This window comes from Perna viridis, chromosome 3, assembly GCF_037379345.1.
Source record: "Perna viridis isolate PV_CMFRI_1.1 ecotype Kerala chromosome 3, ASM3737934v1, whole genome shotgun sequence".
NCBI lineage: Eukaryota > Metazoa > Mollusca > Bivalvia > Mytilida > Mytilidae > Perna > Perna viridis.
In genome coordinates this window covers 2671876-2696730 of record NC_142447.1, presented here as the reverse complement: position 1 = coordinate 2696730, position 24855 = coordinate 2671876, and the positions used below count along the sequence as shown (strand labels likewise).

At 33.6% G+C, this 24855-nt stretch overlaps 1 protein-coding gene and 1 pseudogene across 1 annotated transcript; one reads left to right on the top strand and one right to left on the bottom strand.

Annotated features, from left to right (window-relative positions):
• Positions 1–4525: 4525 nt before the first annotated feature.
• On the top strand, positions 4526–6584 carry LOC148620649 (E3 ubiquitin-protein ligase TRIM45-like; annotated as a pseudogene).
• An 8868-nt stretch (positions 6585–15452) lies between these two features.
• On the bottom strand, positions 15453–18302 carry LOC148620648 (uncharacterized). Its single transcript, XM_088574321.1, has 3 exons — positions 18008–18302; positions 16508–17021; positions 15453–15951 (listed from the first exon to the last, which is right to left on the bottom strand). Exons 1-3 carry the CDS (start codon positions 18071–18073, stop codon positions 15779–15781), a joined length of 753 nt encoding a protein of 250 aa, XP_088430447.1. The 5' UTR covers positions 18074–18302; the 3' UTR covers positions 15453–15778.
• Between the last annotated feature and the right edge of the window lie 6553 nt (positions 18303–24855).

The window sequence follows — 24855 nt, the reverse complement described above, 5'->3', positions numbered from 1 at the left end:
GCCCTTGAAAGGTATAAAATGACCCTTTTTATCGTTTTCAGCCAATATCTTGAAAAGTATGATAGAAAGAAACTTTCGATTGCTGAAATGATCCTTATGATAACTCCAACCAAAGTTTTCTTGAGTCAAAATTGTTGAACATTTCCTTAAATTTATAGATCTTGAAAGGCAAAATTTAACAAGGTGAGCAATACAGGGTCATGAGAGCCTCTTGTTTCTAAAAGGAGGCTTGAAACAAGAATTTGGCTATGTTCGGACAATAACGTGTAAAGTGAACAGAGATGTTGTAATTGTTAATCAGCTGTAATTGATTACATTTCTTCAGGTAATCATTGTAATCATTAATCAGCCAAAAATCTGATCACATGTAATTTAATTGAATCAATTACTTTTCGAATACTTTTCGAAATCGGGTTACTTTATGATTACCTAATGATTACAATAAGAATGGAAATATTAAAGCCTCGATTGGTATCTATGGATAAGGCATTATGTTAACAACAAAAAAAGAGTAAAATGATTGTCAATCATACAATACTTCTTTGTGTAAACGTTTCATTTGTTTTCTCTTCTTTTGTTTGTGTGAAGATATTACAAAATGTTAATTCAATACCAACTAGTAAAATCAAAAATATAATTATTCAGCTAATGAAAAAAATGTTTGTAAGAGCTATAAAAAAATCTTATATAAGTGTTTTAATGAATTTGATAAAAATAAAATGATGCAAACATTGATAGAATCTATCTCTAGAAGACTTTCCAAATATCTTGAAAATGACTCATTGATTATTGCCACTGCTCTTGACCCTCGTTTCAAACTTCAATGGTGTGAGGCAGACAGAGGTAGCTATGAAAATCTGCTAAAGGACAAAGTTGTGAGTTTGAAAGGCAATGGTATAGAGTCAGTTGATGAAACAAACTCTCTACCAAGAAAGACAGCCAAGACCGAACTGTTTTCCTTTCATGACTCTCCTGCTACACCAAGAATTCTGTAGTTGGTTGTCAAGTAGCTGACTACTTAAATGAGCCATTGTGATCCGTTACAATTTTGGAAATCTAAACAGAGTGTTTATCCTCAATTGTTCAGTCTAGCTTTGGAAAACTTTTCCATTCAGGCATCTTCTGCTGCAATAGAAAGACTTTCCAGCATAGGAGGAAAAAAACTCCGACCAGACCGATGCTAACTTAAATTTTATTACATTTCAAAGATTGATGATGATCAAGAGCAATGGTTCTTAAAAATTCAAGTGAAAGTCACAAATTTTTATATTGAACTTGTGTATATTTTATAGATCTATGTGGTTTAATAAATTGGTGAAGGATGATGTTCTACTATACTTTAAAAAATAATATCATCTGTTAAATTCAAAGAATTTAAGGACTTATGAAAATAGCATAACAAAATGTTCCAAACCTTTCAATTAACTCATAGTTATTTGCAAATTCATTGTAATCAGATGTAATCATGATTACTTGCCAATGTAATCATTAATTTAATCAATTACTTTCAGAAATGCTGTAATCAATATAATTTAATCATACATTTGATTGTTTGTTTGTTTGTTTGTTTGTTGGGGTTTAACGTCCGAGCAGCAATATTTCAGCTATATTCAGACGATGAACATGAAATTGATGATAAAATGAACATGAAATGATGATGAAATGAAAAAGGGATGGGACACAAGGACAATGGGGTCGACAAATTTTGATTGCCACTGGAAATAGGGGGAGGTGGATAGGGTCGGGCAATTTAGCCTCCTGTGGCGGAGCCCTATGGTTCCTACTTCGGGAGAATACCACAGTAAGGTTCTTTAACGTGCGAGGAACGTGGCATCTTTCCCAACACGGTGCACCACTATGTTTTGCGGTCAGGTTTTCCGTATTATAGCCTGACAACCCCAGCATGTAACACGCCAGGGGTACCCCATTCCACCATCTGGGGCACACATCCCAGTTGCTCTGTGGGCAGAGCGCCCTAGCCCCCGGCTAGGGTTCTGAGCACTATTTAGTCGCCTTTTACGACAAACGTAGCGCTGCTGCAGGCCTATTCTTTTAACACCCGGACCTGCACGGGTCAATCATACATTTGACAAAGTTATTGTAATTTAATCAATTGCATTGAAAGTAATCGGACCCATTTCTGAAAGGGAATGGATCTCATGTAAATTTTACTACAATGTGCCATACCACGAAAAAAAAAGACTGGGCTTGACTATTTGGGTTGCGACTTGAACTGAGTAACATTATTGGGAACCGAAATCAATTCTTATTCTGATTTATGGATGATGACTTGAGTTATAGGGAATTTATCGCTTTGAACAATTCGTAGGATAGGGTGTCACACCCTCAAAGGAAGGATTGGGTTGATTGTGGAGGTTTTCATTGGAGCCATTTAGAAATAAGGGGCCGAAAAGTGATCACTCCCATCCTGTGTCAAATGCCTATTAAAAATCTAAATTCAAAGCTGTATCACTCATGAATGTTGTGTCCCTTCTTGCCTCAACTGTTCAGGGTTCGACCTATGTTGTCGTATAGAACTACGCTCCATTATTTTTTATATCAAAATTTTACAGTACGTTTATTCAAGGTCATCTAGGAAAAGCAAATATAATATTTGTAACAAAAACATTAGATACAATCTTATTTCAATTCAGTATTAGTAATTTTTTAAGTATTGATAGGAGGGGCAGTTCCGAGCTTGCTAATGGGAGTTGTCCTATCTTAATGTTACCAAGACAAGATGCATGTGGGACTTGATATTTTAATGAGTGTCTTTAAAAAATGGTTTACATGTGTAAAATATGAATAAAATATGCATTTTACCACCTGAAACCTTTTTTTAACTCTCTGAATTTGGACCCCTCGACTCTTTTTTCAAATTTCTGGATTTAATCTTTTATAAATATATTACTTTATAAGGTGCGCCTGATTTTGTTTTTTGTTCTTGTATTGTTTTGTTTTGTATTATTACTTTTTGGTATTATTTACAATGTAATCTACAGATGATATAACATAAAAGTTCACTCAGTCAACAAAACACGAAAATTTTCGCCTTCCTTTGAAGCCAAGTTAATATAATTGAGCAAGTAACATTAAACTCGAGCTTGGTTAAAGCCCATTATGACGATAAAATGAGAGGTAAAGTTACGGTACAAACATGGTACAAATAAACTCTCGAACTTCAAATCGCCTGTGTGGTTGTTAAAACATTGTCAACCACACTGATAGCTGACATTGTTTATCGACAAATGTCGCGTGGTTTTATATTTTATAGGACCTGGTCATACACGAAAAATTAGTCAAGCGACTGCTTTCCATTAAATCGTATGATTTGTTCTATGTACTATGATACTATCAATTCGATTTTTTAAGAAATACTCAAGATGTTTTAATTGCTACCAATAAAAAATTATTGTATATTTTGCTTTACTGTACACGCGTTTCAATTAATTAAACAAGCAAGCAAGAAAGGAAAAGTGCCGACAAACGTCGAATTCTGATGTTACCGAATGTGCCGCAATAGAGTGCGTAACGTCAGTATAAACAGTGATAGAGGACGAAGTTTAATGCATTTAATGCAAAATAAAGTCACAGCTTGAAAGCAGCCATTCAAGTTCGGTATTTTCGACCCCGTGCAGGTCCGTGTGTCGAAAAAGAATAGGCCTGCAGCAGCGCTAAGCTTGTCGTAAAAGGCGACTAAATAGTGCTCAGGAACCTAGTCGGGGGCTAGGGCGCTCTGCCCACAGAGCTACTGGGATGTGTGCCCCAGATAGTGGAATGGGGTACCCCTGGCGTGTTACATACTGGGGTTGTCAGGCTATAATACGGAAAACCTGACCGCAAACCATAGTGGTGCACCGTGTTGGGAAAGATGCCACTTTCCTCGCACGTTAAAGAACCCTGCTGTGGTATTCGATAGGAGTAGGAACCTTAGCGCTCCGCCACAGGAGGCTAAATTGCCCGACCCTAACCGTCCCTCCCTTTTGTCTTGTGGAATCAGAATTTATCGACCCTATTGTCCCTGTGTCCCATCCCATGTTTCATTTCATCATCATTTCATGTTCATTTTATCGTCCCTTTCATGTTCATCGCCTGAACATAGCTGAAATATTGCTGATCGGGCGTTAAACCCCAACAAACAAACAAACAAACAAACGGTATCTTTGTATCTTCTTCACTATAAAGAGTGTATTATTTGATCTTCAATAATCATTTAATTCATAATTTTTTTTGTTCCCGACATGCCATGAGAGTAGGCCTTTTTGGCTTTTGCCAGAAAGTCCGAAGTACAAACAATAAGTAATATTGATCCCACTAATTAGCGAAAAGAAGTGACAAAAACCAACACGTGGTCTAGAAAAAGCGACAAGAAGATGGTCGTCCTCCTACGTATTACACCTGTCTCACATTAGCCTAAATATCAAATAGACGGTATACGTTTAGGCTGTATTCCAAATCTATAATCTGGTTTTTAAAAAGTCGAGGTAGGTCACCGAACTAGGAAGCTTTTTTACCGTCCAGCAAAATGACTGAATCGTCAACTGGCTCAGGACAGAAACCTATCAATTGCCCTTTTTGTGAAGAAAGACGAATTAAGTTGAGATGTGAAGACTGTAACGTTTTAATGTGCCAGGAGTGTAAGGTGAAGATACATTCAAAACTGAAAGATTCGAAAAAAACATACATTAATAGTGACCGACACTTGGAAACAAGAACTGGACTTTACAGTTATCAAGTGTTCTGAACACTCTGGAAACTACTGTTGTTTATATTGCAAAGGGTGTCAGAGTGTTGTGTGCCCTTTATGCATTGTGAAGATACATTCAGGACATGAAATGGTGAAAATTAGTGAACGAGTAATCAAGGAAACCAAGGTTATTACGGTAATCAAAATAATGTAATCAATGGAAAAAGACCAGACATGGAAAACAGACATACATAACAAAGAACATAAAGTAACTAAAATCATACATACAAAGTAACAAAAGCAAATGAGCAACTCGGACTCCACTAAAAAGTGGGAGCATGGACCAGGTGCACCGGTAGGGTAAGCGTCCTCTGCTTTTCTAGAAACACCCGCCGAGTTGCTCATAAAAAGTCAACCCCGGGGTAAACAAACGAGGAAAGGAAAACTATGACCCGTTGAATAAATCAGTTTTCATGGTGCAGATGGATATACCATAACGATCCACGAGTTCATGATGACGACCATAAAACTTCTGTACTGATGACTTCAATCTTGTAGCAACATAACCCTGTTCCAGAAGCCTATTTGTTAGAGTTCTAGCGCGATACAAAAAGTCTGTGTAGTTTCGGCAAGCTCTGGCAATGAAAGAAGGACATTAATTGACACTTGATAAATTCAAAGCGAAACTGAGCGATATGAAAAAGCGAAAAAGTGAGGCTTCCAATATGAAAGCTGACTGATGTGAAATTGAAACGGAAACATCAAAAACGTTGAGAGCGCCATCAAAAACATGAAAAGTTCTTGATAACCTAAGTAAAAAATACATCAAATCTATTAAAAATGAACTAGATGAAAGTACAAAAAGTTATTCACGTGCTACTGACACTGGCATTGATTCAATTGTGAATTGAACTAAAGAAACAGACAGCATTATTGGTCAGCTGGAAACTTCAATAACAACCACAGATGCTTCACTTTTTTTTCTTTGAAATTTCTAGATTAAGACCCCACTCTTAAGGAAGTTGATACCCCATTACCTGCAATGATTGATCATATCCTCATTCCAAAGATTATAATTCAGTCCGACGTTGGTTCTCTTGTCAAGATTCAAGTTGAATGAAAATACGAATCTACTTTGGCAATTGTTGGTTATATTTCTGTGTGAGATGGTGGTTTGTGGATAGGACATGGATTTGATAATGTAGCTTTGCCATATGTCCAAACTATGGCAAACTCTTTGAACATTATAAAAATTTTGAAAAAAAAAGATTCATCGATTGAATGTCGATCATCAACATAATGCAATCGTGTCCACTGGGGAAAACAATATCCAGAAAGTAACCAAAGATACAAATCACTTAACTAATTCCTTATTCGATATTTCACCCTTCCTACCGACTGCAATATACAGTAAAGAACAATTACTGTTCTTTGGTGGATTTTGTAGTAAACCTGTCAGGCGGGCAGTAATCATTGTCATGAACCAGGAGGGTGAACAAGAAACATTGTATGAGATTGATAAGGATAACAAGGCCATTTTAACATACCCCAACAGTATAACCACAACTAAAAACAACTTAATCTATGTTGTTGACCATGTTGATAACAATACCTATAGATGAAGTATAGTTGTGTTAGACTTTAACACTGGAGACGTAATCAACACGTACGACGAACATTCCGAAGTTAATAAGAAAACGCCATTCAAACCCGTGCACACCGTTACCTCACCCTAAGACTCACTCATTCCTTCCATATTCTGAATAATCCTGGTGCTCTGTTGACATGTTATGATACTAGACAGTTAGGTATAGATTGTCCAATGTCACTGGCCTTTACTCCAACAGGACAACAACTATATGTAGGTTGCACCGTACAGAAAAGAAGTGACACATAAAAGCAAAGATTTATTTTGTCAACATTGAGGGCTGTTGAGAGAGTGAATTTGTGGTAGTTTTAAAATGATTGATTATATCTATGGACGAAAAAGTTCAATTATAAAACCAGAAGTACTTATATGGAAACCTTTTCCTTTCCATTCATGTCGTGTTAGTTGCATTTTGTATACTTTTTTGTGTTTCAGACAATTAGACTCGTTGTATTTTGTGATATTGCTAACTTTCATATTTGTTGATATTGTATGGTTCCGAATTTGTATAAAGTCGGTCAACAGTGACAAGGAACTTACATGTAAGTGATTTCCAAAATCAAATACTTTTTATGTTTTTGTTCTAAGACAGTGGGAAACAAATCTATAGAAACGAAAGCATAGAATGTCAAAGAAAAAGATGATAGAAGCAACAAAACAAATAAAAAAAATCGCAACACCTTTAAAACTCACAGACAATCTGAACCAATTTAACAACCATCAGTATCTGAATGGGGTAATGTGTCGATCTTCCCCTTAATGATCTAAAGATATAAACTGTATAAGTAGAAAATACTTAATGAAAAACTCAAATTATTTACCCTATATAAAAAAAATAATTTTAATATACCGTAAATAAGATTACCCCAACTGTCTTCAACATATACTAGTAACCAACAAAAATGCGAATTTTAAATGACGGCCTAACATGTTATGAAACTATGAGATGAAAAGGGAAAAGCAGCAATTTTGTTGAATTTGGATTAATGATTGAAGTCGAGTTATCTCTCTCTTTCAATAAATAACACCAACATTAAATTAAATCATCCAACGCCTGAATGATTGGTACGCTTAAAGACTGATACGCTTAATGACTGATCCCGAAACGAAACAATAAACAAGAGAATACGGCTTTTCACAATCAGCTTATTACTGGAATGCATGTACAACACGCATAAATTTTACATAAAGGAGATAAAACTTACTAAAGAATTTTCAATCTTTATTTTGTGTTCTTTTTATCAATATAGTTCAATGAACTATAAATTGAATGATTCTTTAATGAATTGTAGAGATTCTACAATTGACGCTTTTTCTGTCTGTCTTTTTGTCATTTTATGAATTACTTTGTTTGAACGTACGAATACATATTGACATTGGCGTGGATTAACACTGAAGACCATCAAAAACATGTATGATTGAGGATTTTACCTTCTGTAGTGTAGTATGGAACGCCATAACTGACTTATCTGGTCAATTATATTTTTACGCTGTGCTGTTTTCTTTATATTCGGTACTTTCTTATTTATATGCGGTTGTACTACCTTCATATGTAGTGGTTTTACCATCATATGCGGTAGTTTTACTTTTATATTCGGTGGATTTACCTTTATATACGGTGGCTTTATCTTTATATGCAGTGGATTAACCTTTGTATGCAGTGGATTAATCTTATGCGGTGGTTTCATCTTTATATGCGATGGTTTCATCCTTATATGCGGTGGTTTTATTTGTATATGCAGTATATTTTTCTACATCAGCACTCTTCTCTATATGCTGTTTATACGTCTTTATATACTGTTCAAACTTCATTATTTGCTGTAAAAAGCTTTGATTGTCCCATTGCAAGGCTTAAATGTTCGGAACATTGAAACGTGATCAATTTTGCACATCACATTGTGAAACAAACGAGAAAATTTTTGATAGCATCACGGTTTGGTGAAATTTGTAAAATCACATGCAAAAGAAACTAAAAAAAAGTTATATGATAGTTTACTAAAAAGCAGCTTTACATCTAAGGCAATGCTGCATGGAAAACAGTTTGAATAAAAAGCCATTTCAAAATTTGCATTGGTAAAGGGCATCAAATGTAGGCCTGCAGGTCTGTTTATAAGACCAGGTTTTCATACTCAAACCTACTGTTCTTTGATATAACACCACTGTAGTGATTGATTGATTGATTCGTTATTTTTTAACGTCCTGTGGCAGATATTTCATGCATTTCAGGGCAAAAATGATTGTCCAATTGAACAGACGTTGTACTCGCCCGACATGCTGAGCCAAATTTTTCACACTAACAACACCCAGAAGGTATGCATTCTGACTCCGAGCCTACCAGTAGTCACCCTACCCCCTTAAATACCGAGAAGCAGTGACTACAATTTTTAAAGTCGTTGAAGTGTATCTAAGTATGTTGGATAAATTTCTAAGTATTATAAAATATTTTGACAGATAAAAAGTAACTCATTTCGAAGCTGTTTAAAGTTTTGCATTAGTTAAAACAAATTTTATTATTAAAATACGCATGCGTCCTGCAAAATGTATTAAATGTGGTAAGAATTATTTTACAATAATGAAGGTGTCATGAATTAGATTTGCGAAGGTCTTGCTAGAATATTTCCAATGTTTTATTATTATTATTGTTATTATTTGTTAACTTGTCTAGCAATAATAATTCTAATTATCATTGATAACTTCTCTTTAAAAAGTTCTAAACCAAATGTTAAATCTATATTTTCAAACTAAAGAACTTAAGTGTAGAAAACTGTTATGTCGGGCTGGCGGACGGACGGACTGTAAATCTTAGAGAAGACTTTAGCTCTTAAATCACAATCGCACAGGGTCCTAAATTTCTATAATTGAACTGTTGACGTAGAATTCGTGAATAACTATCAAGATATAATTGCTTCTATGCCTATTTTCCAATCTTAAACATTCGTTCAATATGTAAATTACATATTCTCCATGGAGTTTATCCGACTGTGAGGGATATCAACAGTCGCGTTTAACTACAAGTTTCAGTTTTCTATTTGTCGTACATCATGTTTCCTCTACAGTTGAACATGTATACCCCTGTTACAGAGAAAATTGACCTATTGTCAAGACATTATTACCCCTGTTACAGAGATAATTGACCTTTTGTCAAGACATTATTACCCCTGTAACATATCAGTCGAGGCTCAGCAGGATGACACCAGAGGACAAATTGTTGTCATTATGGGTAGCGTAATATATGCAGGTGTTGTTCTGTTACACATCTGTACGTTTTTTTTAAAGTACCACACAGAGTGATTGAGCTATGCCTGTTTCTTGTTGAAAATGAATCATTTGAAAACATCATCGATTGTATTTTCTCTGAATCACCATATGTTAGATATATATTATTAGTTTGGTATGAATTGCAGTGGTTGGTCTTGAGAGTCCGAAAAGGGAGCACGCCATCTGGCTTCAGAGGGGCTCTCAACAGTGATTTACAGTTCAACCAAACTTTCCGAACATTTCTCCTCCCTTCTTGGACCAGCCTACGAAACATATCAAATAATTATAGTATAGAATAGTAAATATTTTTGCCCTTTGACCTTGCTTTATAAAGATATCAGCGAAAAGATACAATTTAGATACTTGAAACTCCAAGTGTATGACATAAACGTGAAAAAAGAAAACAAAGACTATCTTACATAAACAATGTAGTGAACCGAATAAAATACAATTAAGGAAAACAAGATATCACGCAAAAAACTAATGCACTAACAATATAAACTTCAACAATAAAGGATAAGCATGTCCTGCTCAACCAGCGGTATACGTCACACTGCAACTGAGTAAAAATCCAAAAAGAACTCGGTCTAGAGACCGTAACTTGACAAAGAAAATAGTCACACAAGAACTTAAAATAACCAAAATACTAGCGTCAATGAGCAACCCAAACTCTAATAAAAATTGGACACGACCTTGTGCGTCGTAAGGGTAAGTGTCGTCAGATTTTTTAGAAACGGCTACCGAGTTGCTCATTGAATTTGTAGAACAATGACAGATGGCAATCATGTGTGGGTAAACTGAGCGGTAAATAGTGATATATTCGGTTTTATTTTTTTTCAATTGAGTTGAAGTAAGGCATCCCCAAACTCTGGGATCACCCTTTTCGTGGTTATATATTAGTGCGGCTGCGCAGTTTATAGTGGGAGCAAGCCCCCGTTATAAAGCTAATTAAAAAAAGTAAAATTCTTCTTAAACCGAAATCTTCATAAACCAGAAACTTATCCAAACCAGATGTCTTCTGAAGTTCTTCCATATCAATTTCAATGCATTTTTAAACTTTACAATCCGAACACTTTCCTGAATAGAATAAATCGTTCAACCCTAAAATGGTTCGATTTTGGGCTCGATTGGTTACACTTTCAATGTGGTGAATGGGAAACAAAATTGCATAGTGCCGAGTCCTTATTTTATTAACGTCAACATGTAAAGTTTTTGCTAGTTTTCTAATAACAGGTTTGAACCAACTTTCCCTAATTCTCCTTCGGTTCGTCTGTTTACTGAGACGGACCTCTGGGTATGAACCAATAATGAAACATGAATCTGTGGTTTAAGTGGAACGAATAAAATTGAAAGCACCCTAGGTCAACCACAAACGGATAAGTGTATTGTCCATTTATGATCGCAGAGGACTATGTTAACAGTTGTTTTGATATACATGAATTAGTGAACAAATTTCGCTGAGGTCAGAAGTAAGGGCAATCACTATCCATGTTCAAACGTCACAGCCTATTGACCAGTGAACTTTAAATCGGAATTCTGATTTCTCAGTTGAATGTCATTCAGAATATTGAAACCTTATCTTTATATTTTCTTACCGTGGGTAGTCCACAAGACTGATCAGTTCATTTGTGTTTAACACCAAAAGGTCAATACTGAATCGTATTTTAATGCAAGTTTACTAATGTTAATGTAAAATACAGCTCCGGTTTAAATTATTACATTTTTGGTTTTATTACATGTGTTCACTCTGACATCTTGATTATATCGTATTAAGGTTATCTTCACAGTGGATAGGCGCACATGATCAGAATGAAGGCGAGTGTAGGCTAAGGGTATGTAGAACGATGACAGAGAATATGAGACAATATTTCTTTAAATATCTCCCAAAATATGTTCAACTGGAGTGTCCTCAAATAAGTATTTTTGTTTTTTATAACGTTTTATTTTATTTCCTACAACAAATCGGTCACGTCATCAACGTCATAAATGCACATCTTAACAAAATTCATAGAAATAGTAATTTCACACATTACCTATCTTTTTTTTTTTTTTAAAAAAAGTTCAATTCCAGCGTAGATGATTGGATACTTATTCGAAAACTACATTCATAAAAACAATACATTTTCTGATCCACGTCCATTACCGCAGGTCTAACACGGGATTAATGTCTCATATTCCTGTCAAGCTGAAAATCTCATGGCATATTTCATTTGCCGAAACCACGCGATATAAAAAGATGGAAATTTAGACTGAAAACATTTGTGAGTAGTGAAGAAATACAGGTAAATTAAGAAGGTATCCATGCAAAACCATGCACTGACAGATAAAAATGACAATTTTTGATTAAAAAAAATTAAAATATTATAAACATGGTGGGGACTGTAATAAAACCATCCGACAATTCTTCTCGTAAATAGTCTTAACAAGATCAGGGTCGGGTCAAGCGATATTGAAAAGGAGTGGGTGCCAGTGGGATTCCAAAAAGGGTGCTCCGGGCTATTATCTGCTCATGTTTGTCCACATTTTGCACACATTAACAAAATATTCCTTCAAAATGAGGGGGAATAAAACCTCCGGACTGTTGTCCGCCACTGAAATGCAGTAAGTTGGAAAATTTAAATATTACACTAGAACGCAGGGAATCATTCTTTCAATAACGAAAGTTTTACTCAACTGTGCGGCCATTCAAGCCGTTCCAGCTTCACATAGTTTGTAACAACTACGTTCATTAACGCACGATATTGTCGGCGGTAGAAATCAGTGGGAACGTCGTTAATAAAATAGACTATATATTGCATAATTCTGCACCGTGTTACCAAATATAAAATAATTTTACTGCAGGTGTTCGCCAATATGTTGTATAACTTGAGCACATTGTGGTTCGTGCAGAGATATCAATAAGCGTGTGTCTATTAAATATGGCTGAAAACACCATATTTAAACTTTCAAAACAATATTTCAATATCTTATCGTGCACTCGTAATTTAAACTGTTTGTACACAATCGTTGCACCTGCCTATTTATGAGAGTTTTCTTTATCTGTAGAGTCATTCAACAGCGGAAATAGCACTTCACGTAATTCTGTAAACTGTGTGATAAAACGCCCTATTGTGGATAATATCCGTCAAATTTAAAATTAAAGACCTTCTGATAAAGTATGGTACAGATACCGAAAAAACTGAACAAATGAGGTGTTCTTTATATCGCGAATAAATATTAAGAATAGTTGAACAAATTTTATTTCTTAAAACAGATGTTTAAGGGTAAAAACAAAGCATATCCGTATTATACAAGTCGTCTGTTGGCCTATATAACGTTCCATTACTTGTAATCAAAGGTTCGGTATGGGTTCGGTATTTTGAGGAAAATTCATTTTAATCAATATTTAACTAAGTTAAAATAGTGTTAATTCGAATTCTGCAGTATAAAAATAGAAAGATGAATAGACGTAAGTGGAAGAAAGGCACACAACAGTAGTCTACCGAAAGGATCCAACAGAGCTATACAATCAAAGTAAACAGAACGAGGAGACTTCTCAAAAGTTAAGCTTAATATTACCGACCAAAAACAACATCTCCTCACTGTGGACAGGTGCTTGAATCTGCTGTGTATATGTATCTGTGGACACACTGAGTACAGAAGTACAGACGTTAATGTACAAAACTAACGACTGACGTGAAGATAATTAAACAAAATTGACGAATGAAGTAGACAATTGAACAAAACTTACGACTGAGGTAAAGATAATTGAACAAAACTAACGACAGCGCAAAATATAACGAAACTAAGACTAAGGTTGAGGTTAAGACAATTGAACAAAACTAACGACTGAGATTTAGACAGTTGTACAAAACTAACAACTGAGGTTAAAACAATTGAACAAAACTAACGACTGCGGTAAAGATAATTGAACAAAACTATCGACTGCGGAAAATATAATATAACGAAACTAACGACTGAGGTTAAGATAATGGAACAAAACCAACGACTGAGATTAAGACAATTGTACAAAACTAACGACTGAGGTTAAGACAATTAAAACAAAACTAACGACTGAGATTAAGATAATTGTACAAAACTAACGACTGAGGTTAAGACAATTGAAAAAAAACTAACGACTGAGGTTAAGACAATTGAACAAAACCAACGACTGAGATTAAGACAATTGTGCAAAACTAACGACTGAGGTAAAGACAATTGAACAAACCTAACGACTGTAGAATAGACAATTTAACAAAACTAACGACTGAGGTTGAATTAATTGAACAAAACTGGCATTTATCAATCTCCTCCACAGATCTTATAATCGCTGCCATATTTACTCCTCTAGCGTTAAGCCCTACTAGACAGAATCTAAAAAAAACTGTGATAAGGTATGGACCTGCGAAAAACTGTGATAAGGTATGGATTTGCGAAAAAATGCGAAGCTCTTTAAAGTGTACTGTGGTAATTTGCGTATTTATGTAGGCAGAGTTGTGTACTGAGTATGGTATATATATGTAAAAGAACTTCACTTTGAAACACCGAATATACTTCTGCGCAAGTGTTTGAACATTTATAAGACAATGATGGCATGACAAAAAAAGCAAATGAACAAACGGTAAAGGTAGTGGGTCTCACAGTAGTTAGTTACTTTCTCGACTCAGGAAATACGGGCCTCTGCAATCATCTTTGATTGCATTGGACTTATTTTTCAGATACAGCATCTTTAACACTATGCAATTGCCAATAGGGTGAGGTGAATAATGTCCTGATTGTGCCATGAATTCAGAAAGTAGAATCATTAATGTTTAAATGTTCAGTATCATGACCAATATCATCTGTGCAAAATTGGTCAAACGTGTTTGATCATACTTAGGTTTTGCATGTATTAAATTTTAAAACTGTTAAGCTAAGTGAGCGATTCAGGCTCTTGAGAGCCTCTTGACTATAACTGTTTAAGATTTGGAACGGATGTACAAAAATACAATATGGCACCATTGGTACTCTACTCTTCTATTCTGAACACTGTCATAGTCCAGTTTCCTTTTCTCATAAAGGTAATAAAATAGTTTATTTCTAAACTTAAATTTGAAAAGGTTTCACTTTCTTAAATACGACACCGTAGGTTTTGTTTACTTTCTAAATTTACAGATCTTTTGATTTTTTTTCCTCTTATTTGAGGTTGTGAATTTTAAAATTTATATTTTATGACGATATAGGAATTAATCTTCACTTTCACACCACATTTCACCTGGCATTTTACTGGTACAACACATATTTAATTTAATGTTATTTTTTACAGCCGTGATTTTAAGTAGAGATGTTAAAAGACTTCCATTTCGTGGTTGACCAACTTAAAAGTGTTTGCTAACATCATTTTTGACACTAAGATGGTGCTAAAGATATTTAACGTGTATTTCAGAATATACGTCTATGATTTATCTTAGTAAACATCATTTATAGTTAAAGCAAAGAGATCGTGATAAAAAGTGAACCAGAATATTAATGCATAGACAAAGACTAAACCAAAACAGCAGACAAAAGCCATGAATAATACAAACTAATCAAACGAAAGTTATACACACAGAAAGTAAAGAATAAATGAGCAACCTGGACTCCACTTAAAACTGAGAGTATGGACCATGTGCACCGGTTGGGTAAACGCCATTACTGTCAAGTGAGTGTTTGCTGTGTGCTTTTAATGGACTAAATAGCATCAGGGCGCATAAATCATGGATCACAAACCTCAAGAAATGAATGAAATATATCATTTTAGACTTCTTTATCTAAAGCTTTGAACATGGTTAATATTTTCTCGTAACTCAAGGATACCCTTACCTGTATGTGTAAACAAGAAACAGAACTTAAGCTTTAAGATATGATATAAAATACTTCATTTATTTTAATTATATAACAATAACATAATAACAAGTAAATAACAAGAATAAAGTAACATTGCATGCCATCGAAAACGACCGTCCTTAACATTTGATTCCTTTAAGAAAATGTAAAAGACGCACATTTATTGTCAAATTAAATGTAAATATTACGTCCAGTAAGCTTCAACAATTTCATATCATTGATAATGTAAACAAAACGTCGCTGAGACTTTATACAAATAGAACACATTGTTAAAAGGAACACAATTGGTTTGAGCACTGGTTTGTCGATTTGAATTTTAATATCCAAAAAACTGGATACTTTTACTTTAGCACTTCATTATTAAACACTATCTTTTTATATGTTTTTCCTTTCTTTTTCATTGTTAAAAGTCGTTGTTTTTGTAATCTTGCCTTCAGGTATCTAATAGTATCTACCCGTGGGACATCAAATGGTACCGGTTTCAACTTTGTTGCTATGGGCGGACAGCTAGAATCTAAAAGTAAAGGCACATACTATTTAGAAATACTTTAACAAACTTACATTAAAGAAACTGGGATTAAAGCCTCTTTTACAAAACTGTTTGTATTTTATAAAGAAAAAGATTGACATCTTACGGATGCTTTTTAACCATGATCTATATGAAAATGGTTGACGTAATAGTTTATGCTTTTCTGTTGAAATACGTTGTTCCAAATGGATAATTTTATACCTAAAATCTGGCACAAAATTAATAAATTATTATTAAATGTCTACAATTTTCCGATCTTTCCCAATGAAGCTTAAGTTAGGATTCTTAAAAGAAGTGCGAGACACATCATATATAAGTTGACGTATCGTACCGGCTTAGCACACTATGCGCAATGTGTCTCCGAATTTATGTTGATGATCTTTTTTTTTTCAAATAATAACTCGACAGAGTCATATTGGAAACATATTTATTCAGAAATAGATATTGACAATTGTAACAGTTGTACTATTGTATAAGTATTTCCGTTTTTTTAATGTACATGTATTATATAGATCTGTTTATAGATATGATATATACATACCTGGTGATTGCCAGAACTGAACAGTTATCAGGTGGTGTTTGGATACCCAGTCTTTAGCCTGATGAACATGATCACAATCCCACAATGCTATATGTCCTTTCGGTAAATTCCCTCTCTTCGTGTATGTTATTATTTCCAATATCCCTTGCTTTCCATAGAATCTCTTTTTCGTTGCAATTGGATCAGTGTCATGAAGAACTGAAACACTAGGGTAGCCATACTTGTCTGCAAAATATGGTCCAAAAGCAATTGGATTATAAACGTACTGGAATCCCAATCGTCCTGTAAAACTGTCCTTTCCTGATGTAGAAAGCCTTATGAGATTCCTACCCAATGAATGATTGCCTCCAATTTTATTTAATGAGTATGATAATCTTATGGCACTAGTGTCATGGAATGGCAATGTTTCGTTATATCCAATCATGTCTTTGAGTTTCCTGTGTGAATAAAGCCCACCATAATGCTTGTGTCCTGGATAATTTAGTTTAAGCTTTCTAAAAGATGGCACTTGTACCTGAAAAAGAAATCAGTTATTTCGAAGTCCACTAAGAAACGAACACAAAAATGTTTACATTTAAATATAGGAGCCTATCAAGAGACTGTTCTTTGTCATCTTTCTTTTTATTGTACAACCATCCAATATACCAAATTAGCAATACAAGTATTGATAATAAATAATAAGTCGTTATAACGTGGTCTGTAGTGAAAAAAAAGAAGCTTAAAGGAAATATTTTTGTAAGAATCAAGCTAGTTTGTCTTACTAATTACTTTCCCAACATTAGTTACAATTTTTATTGTTTTTTTTTTTTTATTTAAATAAAAAATGTTACTTTATTTAAGTAGAAATCCAGGTAAGAATCATGCAAATTGTGAAACATGGTTGGAAAGTTTGTTTTTTTTTAATTTTTTGATATTTTGTTTAAAATGTTTAAGTAAACATGAATTAACATGTGGCTTTTCATACAACCCTTGTTCATAAGAGATATGTATTATATAGAATATACTGTAGAATCCAAAATTAAGGAAAATAACTTTGTAAATAACTACAAAGTACAATAGAAAGCATTGAATTTTCAATGTGAATTATCTCTTTTTGAGGCTGTATCACATATTACAGAATTTGCATAATTCTTACCATGTTACTTTACTTAATATTTCAGGTGGTGGAAAAAAGTTTCGACTTATCACCTTTATTTCTGTTCGGCACGATTCTTAAGTTGAACTATACTTTACAAATAGTTAACACAGTATCTTACATAATTCAGAGGTGAAACATAACAAAGTAACTAGAATAAATCAGATTTTAAGAAATATAACCAATTCGCGTATATTCGTTTCATGAACTTTTGCTTTATTTGTGTGTATAATAGATAACATTTTGAATTACATTTTCGCGTGTCATGATTTCGTCGGAAGCAGCTTCTGTCTTCAGATTCCAATTTCTAAAATATTCTGTATCAATTAAAAACCATGTTTTTAACATAGAATTATTGTATTTACCTTTTGGCAGAAACACAGATGCAGCATAAGCAGAACAAAAAATATCAATATCCAATGCAGATCCATACTGTTTGCTGGCGTCAGACCGGCCTTATCTTGGCATACTACAAGAGTACCAGACACGTGCCACGTCGTAATGGTACACAAAACACTTCCCTTTAAGATCCCAACCAGACTGCAATGTAGCTTAAACTACTTAACCCCTAAAACAAGTAACACGCGAACACATCGTCTGCAAAAGCTAATATTCCACGCCCCAGCATTCATTTGGATAGTTATTGGTCAATTTCCACGCGCGAAGGAAAATTAATAATTAATTCAGTACTTCACTGTGAAGTAGAATAATATTGAAATGATTGGCAGATAATATGTTGTATGACAACCCACTTTAGTAAAACCCACCCAGACGCGAAACCCATTTTACGGTTACGGGTCGTAATAATAACTGTTAAATTGACTTTTTATCTTCCAGGTGAGTGAGATATTACTGGCTCCATGCTATCTGTGTACAGGTGTGCTTCAAATATCGCACCAGCTATTTTCTGTCAGCAAGTCAAAAGTGATGTGAAAAAGATGTCATTTTTAAATCATGGTTTTCAATAAATGCAGCTGCAATCGAAAAGATAAATTGTAATTGAACATGGACACGACATTCATTTTCGAAAAAAAGATAGAAAGAAACATACTGAATCGTATAGGTTGTAGTTATGGAAAATATTTCAATATAAATATATGAGCAGACGTTTAACATTTTCTAAAATGATTTAAATTTTGTACTTTTCAATTTTCATAAAAGCGTTTCGCTTCCTTAAAGGATGTATCACTAGGAGTATATTTTTGTTTGACATTCTCCATGACCAAATACACAAATGCACAGTGAACAAAACTGTGTACAATAATTCAAATTAAAATAAGCACACATGTCCTGGATAAAGTAGTGAATCTTGTGCATTATCTACACACAAAGACAGGAAGTGCAATTTGTTTTTAATATGAAGGGAGTTTTCTGAATTATGTGCAAATACCTAAAAAAAATCCAACAAAAACCAAAAAACAAACTCAGTAGATCATCATAACGTATAGCTTCTTTGTACTTTGGTACAACTAATGACTCACTATTAGTACTACATCATAACAACACATATTTTTGTTTTAGAAATTCTGTTGATATTATTAAAATATGATAAGAAGTTTGATTGAATGCATACTTTATAGAGAACATACCCATTATTCGGCAACATCTTGACTGTATTACTAAAATAGAATATAATAATGATAAAAAACTATGTTTATATATTAACTTGGTATTTATCACCTTTTACAATGTTACGCTTTTCATATTGATTATAGAGTAACAAGCATAATTAAAGCTTTAATGATATAGTCGATTTACTCCATAGTTAAGCCTGATTGTAATGGATGTAAGATTTTACTCGTTGGTTATCTGTAAAAACGGATTTCTATATTGAAAAAAAAAACATGTGATAATTGCTTTTTTAAGTATAAAAGTGCTTTCTTGAGAATGTTAGATAATCGGATATTGATTTATTGTAGTACTTTCTGTAGTGGTCAAAATTGCAGGGAAGAGGTTACAAAATTTATGAATTGTACACAAATGTTGGAGATGAAAAATTGTTAAATCTTCAAGCATTTTAAGAATAAGAGAAATCGGGTCTTACATAAAGAAACGTGATATATCTCTTTTTTTCTGCAGGTAAAGTGTGTTTCCCCTATTTCAATACATGTATATCAATTGAAGAAATGAGATAATCCAAAGAGTAAGCAAGGGAACCAAGGTTCTAGAGGTAACCAAAAGAATGTAATCCTTGGGACAAAGACTAGACATCGAAAACAGACATACACAACAAAGAACATAAAGTAACTAAAATAATACATACAAAGCAACAAAAGCAAATGAGCCACTCGGACTCTAAAAACTGGGAGCATGGACCAGGTGCATCGGTAGGGTAAGCGTCCTCTGCTTTTCTAGAAACACCGCCGAGTTGCTCATAAAAAATTAAGATGGGGTAGTCGAAAGAGGAGAGGAAAACTATGACCCGTTGCACAAATAAGTTTTCAAGGCGCAGATAGGTACACTGTAACTATCCACGAGTTCGACATGACGACAATACAACTTGTGTAGAGATGACTTCAATCTTGTAGCAACATGACCTTGTTCCAGAAGCCTACTTGATAGAAGTCTAGCGCGATACAAAAAGTTACGACAAGCTCTGGCATAACGTATGAAACTCATCAATGTTTATAACGACTTACAAGTTTCTCTTTCAGACGGAAAAAGTATGTATTTGATGATTGCGGGTTTTGACTTCACCGTAAGAAATGTGCTAATGCCAAATACCAGAAAACCATTTGTTATTAATCAAAACATATGAAGTATATGTTGTTATTGACATTACGCTAATAGTTTTCCTTCATATCATGTTAGGGGAATTGTAATAATGAGGTTTTTTTTTTTTTTGTTAAAGCCCTTCTGATATATTGCTATATCGAGTGTATTACTTAACGTTTTAAAAGTGTTAAAACATGACCTGATTGTGAATACAGGAAGCACACACAATGTACCGAACCTATTCAAATAGATAACACATAAAAACTCGAGATGAAATCAACAAAACGTTACACAAAAATCTAGAACTAGCAATATGAACTAAAAAAATCGGAAGTGACCAGTCAGCGATACCCGTCATATTGTAAATGAGTATAATCCAGTAATAGACAAGTAAAAATGATGCAGGACCACGACACGAGTCAAAAAGTGGTCCGGTCCAAACAATTCACTCTAGGACGATATCATTCAATTTCAAAAGTATCGTTATGTAAACGATGTAAAACTATTTCTTAGATTTTAACACAGAGAAACTTAAAGGGATAACCAAAGGACGTTTCCTTTATCAACTTAATACGTGATATAAAAAAAAACATAAAAATAAAACATCGAGATAAGACATAAATGGGTTAAAAAATAAAACACCGAGATAAGTCATAAATGGTTGCAACAAATGTTAACGTTGGATGACACATATTCTATAAGTGTTATTTTATTTCCGATTTTTCTTAGACTGTGCCTTAAAAGAAAACATTACTCAACCGTATATCATTTCAAGTTTTAAAAGAGGTTTTGGCATTGATGTTGTGAACTTCTTCGTATAAATGAATTGTTCTGATTAGAAGCAGTATATAAATGCGTTGTTGTATGTTAATTTGTGTAGTTTGTTTCTGTTTTGTTTATTTATATTTTGGTTGTATTGGTTGTACATCTTTGACTTTGACTCGGTTCTTTGATGGTGAATTTTGCAGTAAAGGTTTGTCTAAGAAGTTTTAAAATAACGAAACTGGTATATGAGTTGGTTCTAATATTGTGTTTGTCATGAAATAAGTCGAAATATTTAGCTGAATTACATTTTTTAAAAATGATAGAACTTTTAGAACAGTTTATATCCAGACATTTTGCACAACTTTTCTAATCGCCATCATTACTTACACTGTTTCTAAATTACAAGAGGACTCATTAAATGCATGTACATTTCTAGTATTAGGAAGTTCGATGAGAACTGCCTCGTGTCAAAATTATGCCCAAACTTTTTTACAAACGCGAACGGCTCTCATTTCAATTTGTCAACTGTTCAACTTCTTTTATTATGTCGGTTTAATTCACACAAAATGATTTATCTAATGCAATGACCATTGTACCCCTTACCGAGTCTAATATTTCAAAAAAGAGCTTTTACGAAACCCGTGTAAAGATATCCATGTCAACCATGGCATCGGTATTAATAGTTTCAATTAAAAGTATCATCAAATACATAATGAAACTGTACGGAAGAACGTGAATACTGTACGTCCGAATGTCAATGTGAACAATGATTATAATGACAATTGATAACACGGATGGAAAAGATAGGCCATACTTATATCCGTCGTCCATAAACAAACTATTTTCAAAAATATATACTCCGATCGCCATTCCTTTGTTTGCTTTTTTTTCATTTTGGAGGAGGGATTCCGCTTTGGACCGTCCATGCATAAAAAAAAGCACATTTGATAACCGTTATTTCAGAATTTCTTTTTAATTTTTGCGGCCTGTGGTTTTCTTGTTGTTTTTTTTTTTAGTTTTTTTTTCTTTGTTGTTTTGTTTTGTTTTTGTTTTTTGGGGGGGATTTGTTTTGTTTTGTTTGTTTGTTTGTTTTTTATAAGCTTTTTATTTTTACACACATTTACAGTGTAATAATGGTTCTTGCTGAGAAGTAATCATATAAAATATTGTCCACTGGTTAGCAAAATGTTGTTGTTTTTCTAAGCCTTCTATCCGTTGCATTAAACACATGTAGGACCTTTTCGCTATAAAAATAACTTATGAAATCAAATTATATCAATTTTGTATATATAACTACTTTTTTTATTTTACGGTAGTTGATTGTAAAAGAAAAAATGAATATAAATTTTTGTCACAGACGAAACTGTATATATAGGGTATTATCTTAACTACTAGCATAGGAAACTACACCTTTCAAAATCAAACGATTCATGTTTACGACAATTATTCAAGAAAAATACCTCCATATTTCACAGCGGTTGTAAATACTCACACCATATACGACCAATTACCCAATCAGCTGTTGACTTTTTCAATGGCTATTGTCATAAAATTGTGCAGGTGCTTATTCTGTCATCTTATATATTGGCGTAGATTTGGAGCATACAACACGCGATACGGTTGTTATACTTGTTCGGAAAACAGTTGGTATCCTATTGCTGCGGTTAACTTTTGCTAAGAAAGGTTTAAATTAGTCGGTCTGCTTCTTCGAACAATATGCACGTGTACCATTTGCAGATGTTTTACTTATTACTGCAATTATACTTTTTTTTTCAAGATTGATACATTTCAAACATTTTTGCGGGTATTTAAGTTCTTGTTATACTGAAAGGTACTATATGGTTAGCGCTATAAATGCAACTTTAATGGTAATTATTTGCGCGAATAATGACTGATCACGAAATTCGTGATAAATTAATCCACCGCGAAAAAACAAATTAGTCAGTTATTATCAAAGTGTATCTTCTGAATGCTTTGCATGAAGCATGTATCAATATTTAAAAAAAAAATAGTCGATCTAACCAAAGTTTAGCTATCAAAGACAAAACATTATCTCTTGACAAACTGTGGGAAACCAACTTCCCCATCCCATCATTTTTATTGCATTTTGTATAGCTTTTTACCAATATAAATGAAGCAGTATCGACATCTTATCCTAGCATAGTAATCAGTGGTACTTTAACCGAGTTTCATCAAAACCATCCATGAATACAAAAAGGACACAAAAAAGACAAAGGAGCAGACTAAATCGGTAAGACGCACACGCAGATAATATACATGTAACACTGTAACTCCACTAAACATCTGGACGAACTAAGGCCCTATAAAGGGGCGAGAAGTTTCTTCTACTCAATTAAGCTGAAATTTCAGTTTTTACACACAATGCTGGCTCAAATATTCATATTGAAAAAAAAAGCTTTTGCAGGTATTAGTATTGTCCAAACGACTTAAACAACAAAATAAATATATGTGCATTTTGACCAATTTTGAATGAAAACTCATATCGACCTCCTTCACACAAAAGAGGCGACAATTACACATCTTAACAACCTTCAATAATTGCAGAATTATCTTTTTTAAGATCTCCCACTAGACTAGTTATGTTGGGGTCTTTTTCGTTCTTGAATAGAGATGTTCTGGCGTTCATCGGAAATGAAGACAGTAAAACTAGTATTAAGCCATCATAGATTGACAATACATCAAACGTTCTCATATCACTTATTCAAAAGGTAATGACCATTATCAACATTTTTCAAAAGTTTATAATGTTGATTTCTATTGAAAAATCGTGATGCTTTGAAACGCCGCCATACTGTTTTATTTGGATACGGAAGTAAATGAAAATAATTTATTATTGTATTTTAACAAATATTCGTGACTATTAGTCATACTTATCACACAATGCCATCTTAATTATTGACTGACTATAACAAAGAAATATAAAAGCATCGTTAGTAATAATAACACATCAATATGGAAATTTGCTTTGCTCTGTTTTCTTAAAGTTTGCTTTTTATGATAATTGAACCTCTGACGACTAGACCTTCACTGATAATGATTGCTTGAGCAAATATAAGTTTAACCCCTATAAATTCGATCCATGTGAACTTCATTTTACTATGTCACCAAGTTTGTATCGGATTGTAATGTGTTATGATTATTCAGTTTCAATGCGGTTTTGACAAAATATTGATCTTATATACAGTTGAACCTGTATAAACCGAACCACTTTTGGACTTTAAAACTGGTTCAATTTGAACGTGTTCGGTTTACCAAGGTGCAAAATATACACAGGACCCTGAACTGCGTCTGCTTTTAATGGTTTCGGATTTTACAGGGTTTCATTTAGACAGGGTGCACTGTATATACAAAGGTTCCCAAACTGTTCTTAAGAATTTACATAGCTTTTAGTATAAATAAATAGCTGCCCTATTTGCAATTTTTTTCTTCGTGAAAACGTTGAATCGGTAAAGGCATATGTTTTGGATGAATTTTCACGTGTAATATATAACCGAATCGGTTTGGAAACGTTAAATTTACAGATCATACTGTAGATAAAAAGTTAAGTCGTGTATATAAAAAAAAAACGATGAAAATTGTGTACATATAACCCTGAATATTTTTATGTATCATTAAGTAATTGAAATTATAATATGTAAACAGTGTCCATTTGTCAATCAAATATTTGAGGTTTCAACATTATAAAAATGATAACACTTGCAAATTAAAGTTT

Coding starts and splice junctions, on each gene's coding strand:
- LOC148620648 (XM_088574321.1), bottom strand. CDS start 18,073: ATGGATCTGCATTGGATATTGATATTTTTTGTTCTGCTTATGCTGCAT. Junction 17,022..18,007: donor ATCTGTGTTTCTGCCAAAAG/GTAAATACAATA, acceptor TTTCTTTTTCAG/GTACAAGTGCCATCTTTTAG. Junction 15,952..16,507: donor TCAGTTCTGGCAATCACCAG/GTATGTATATAT, acceptor CTTTACTTTTAG/ATTCTAGCTGTCCGCCCATA.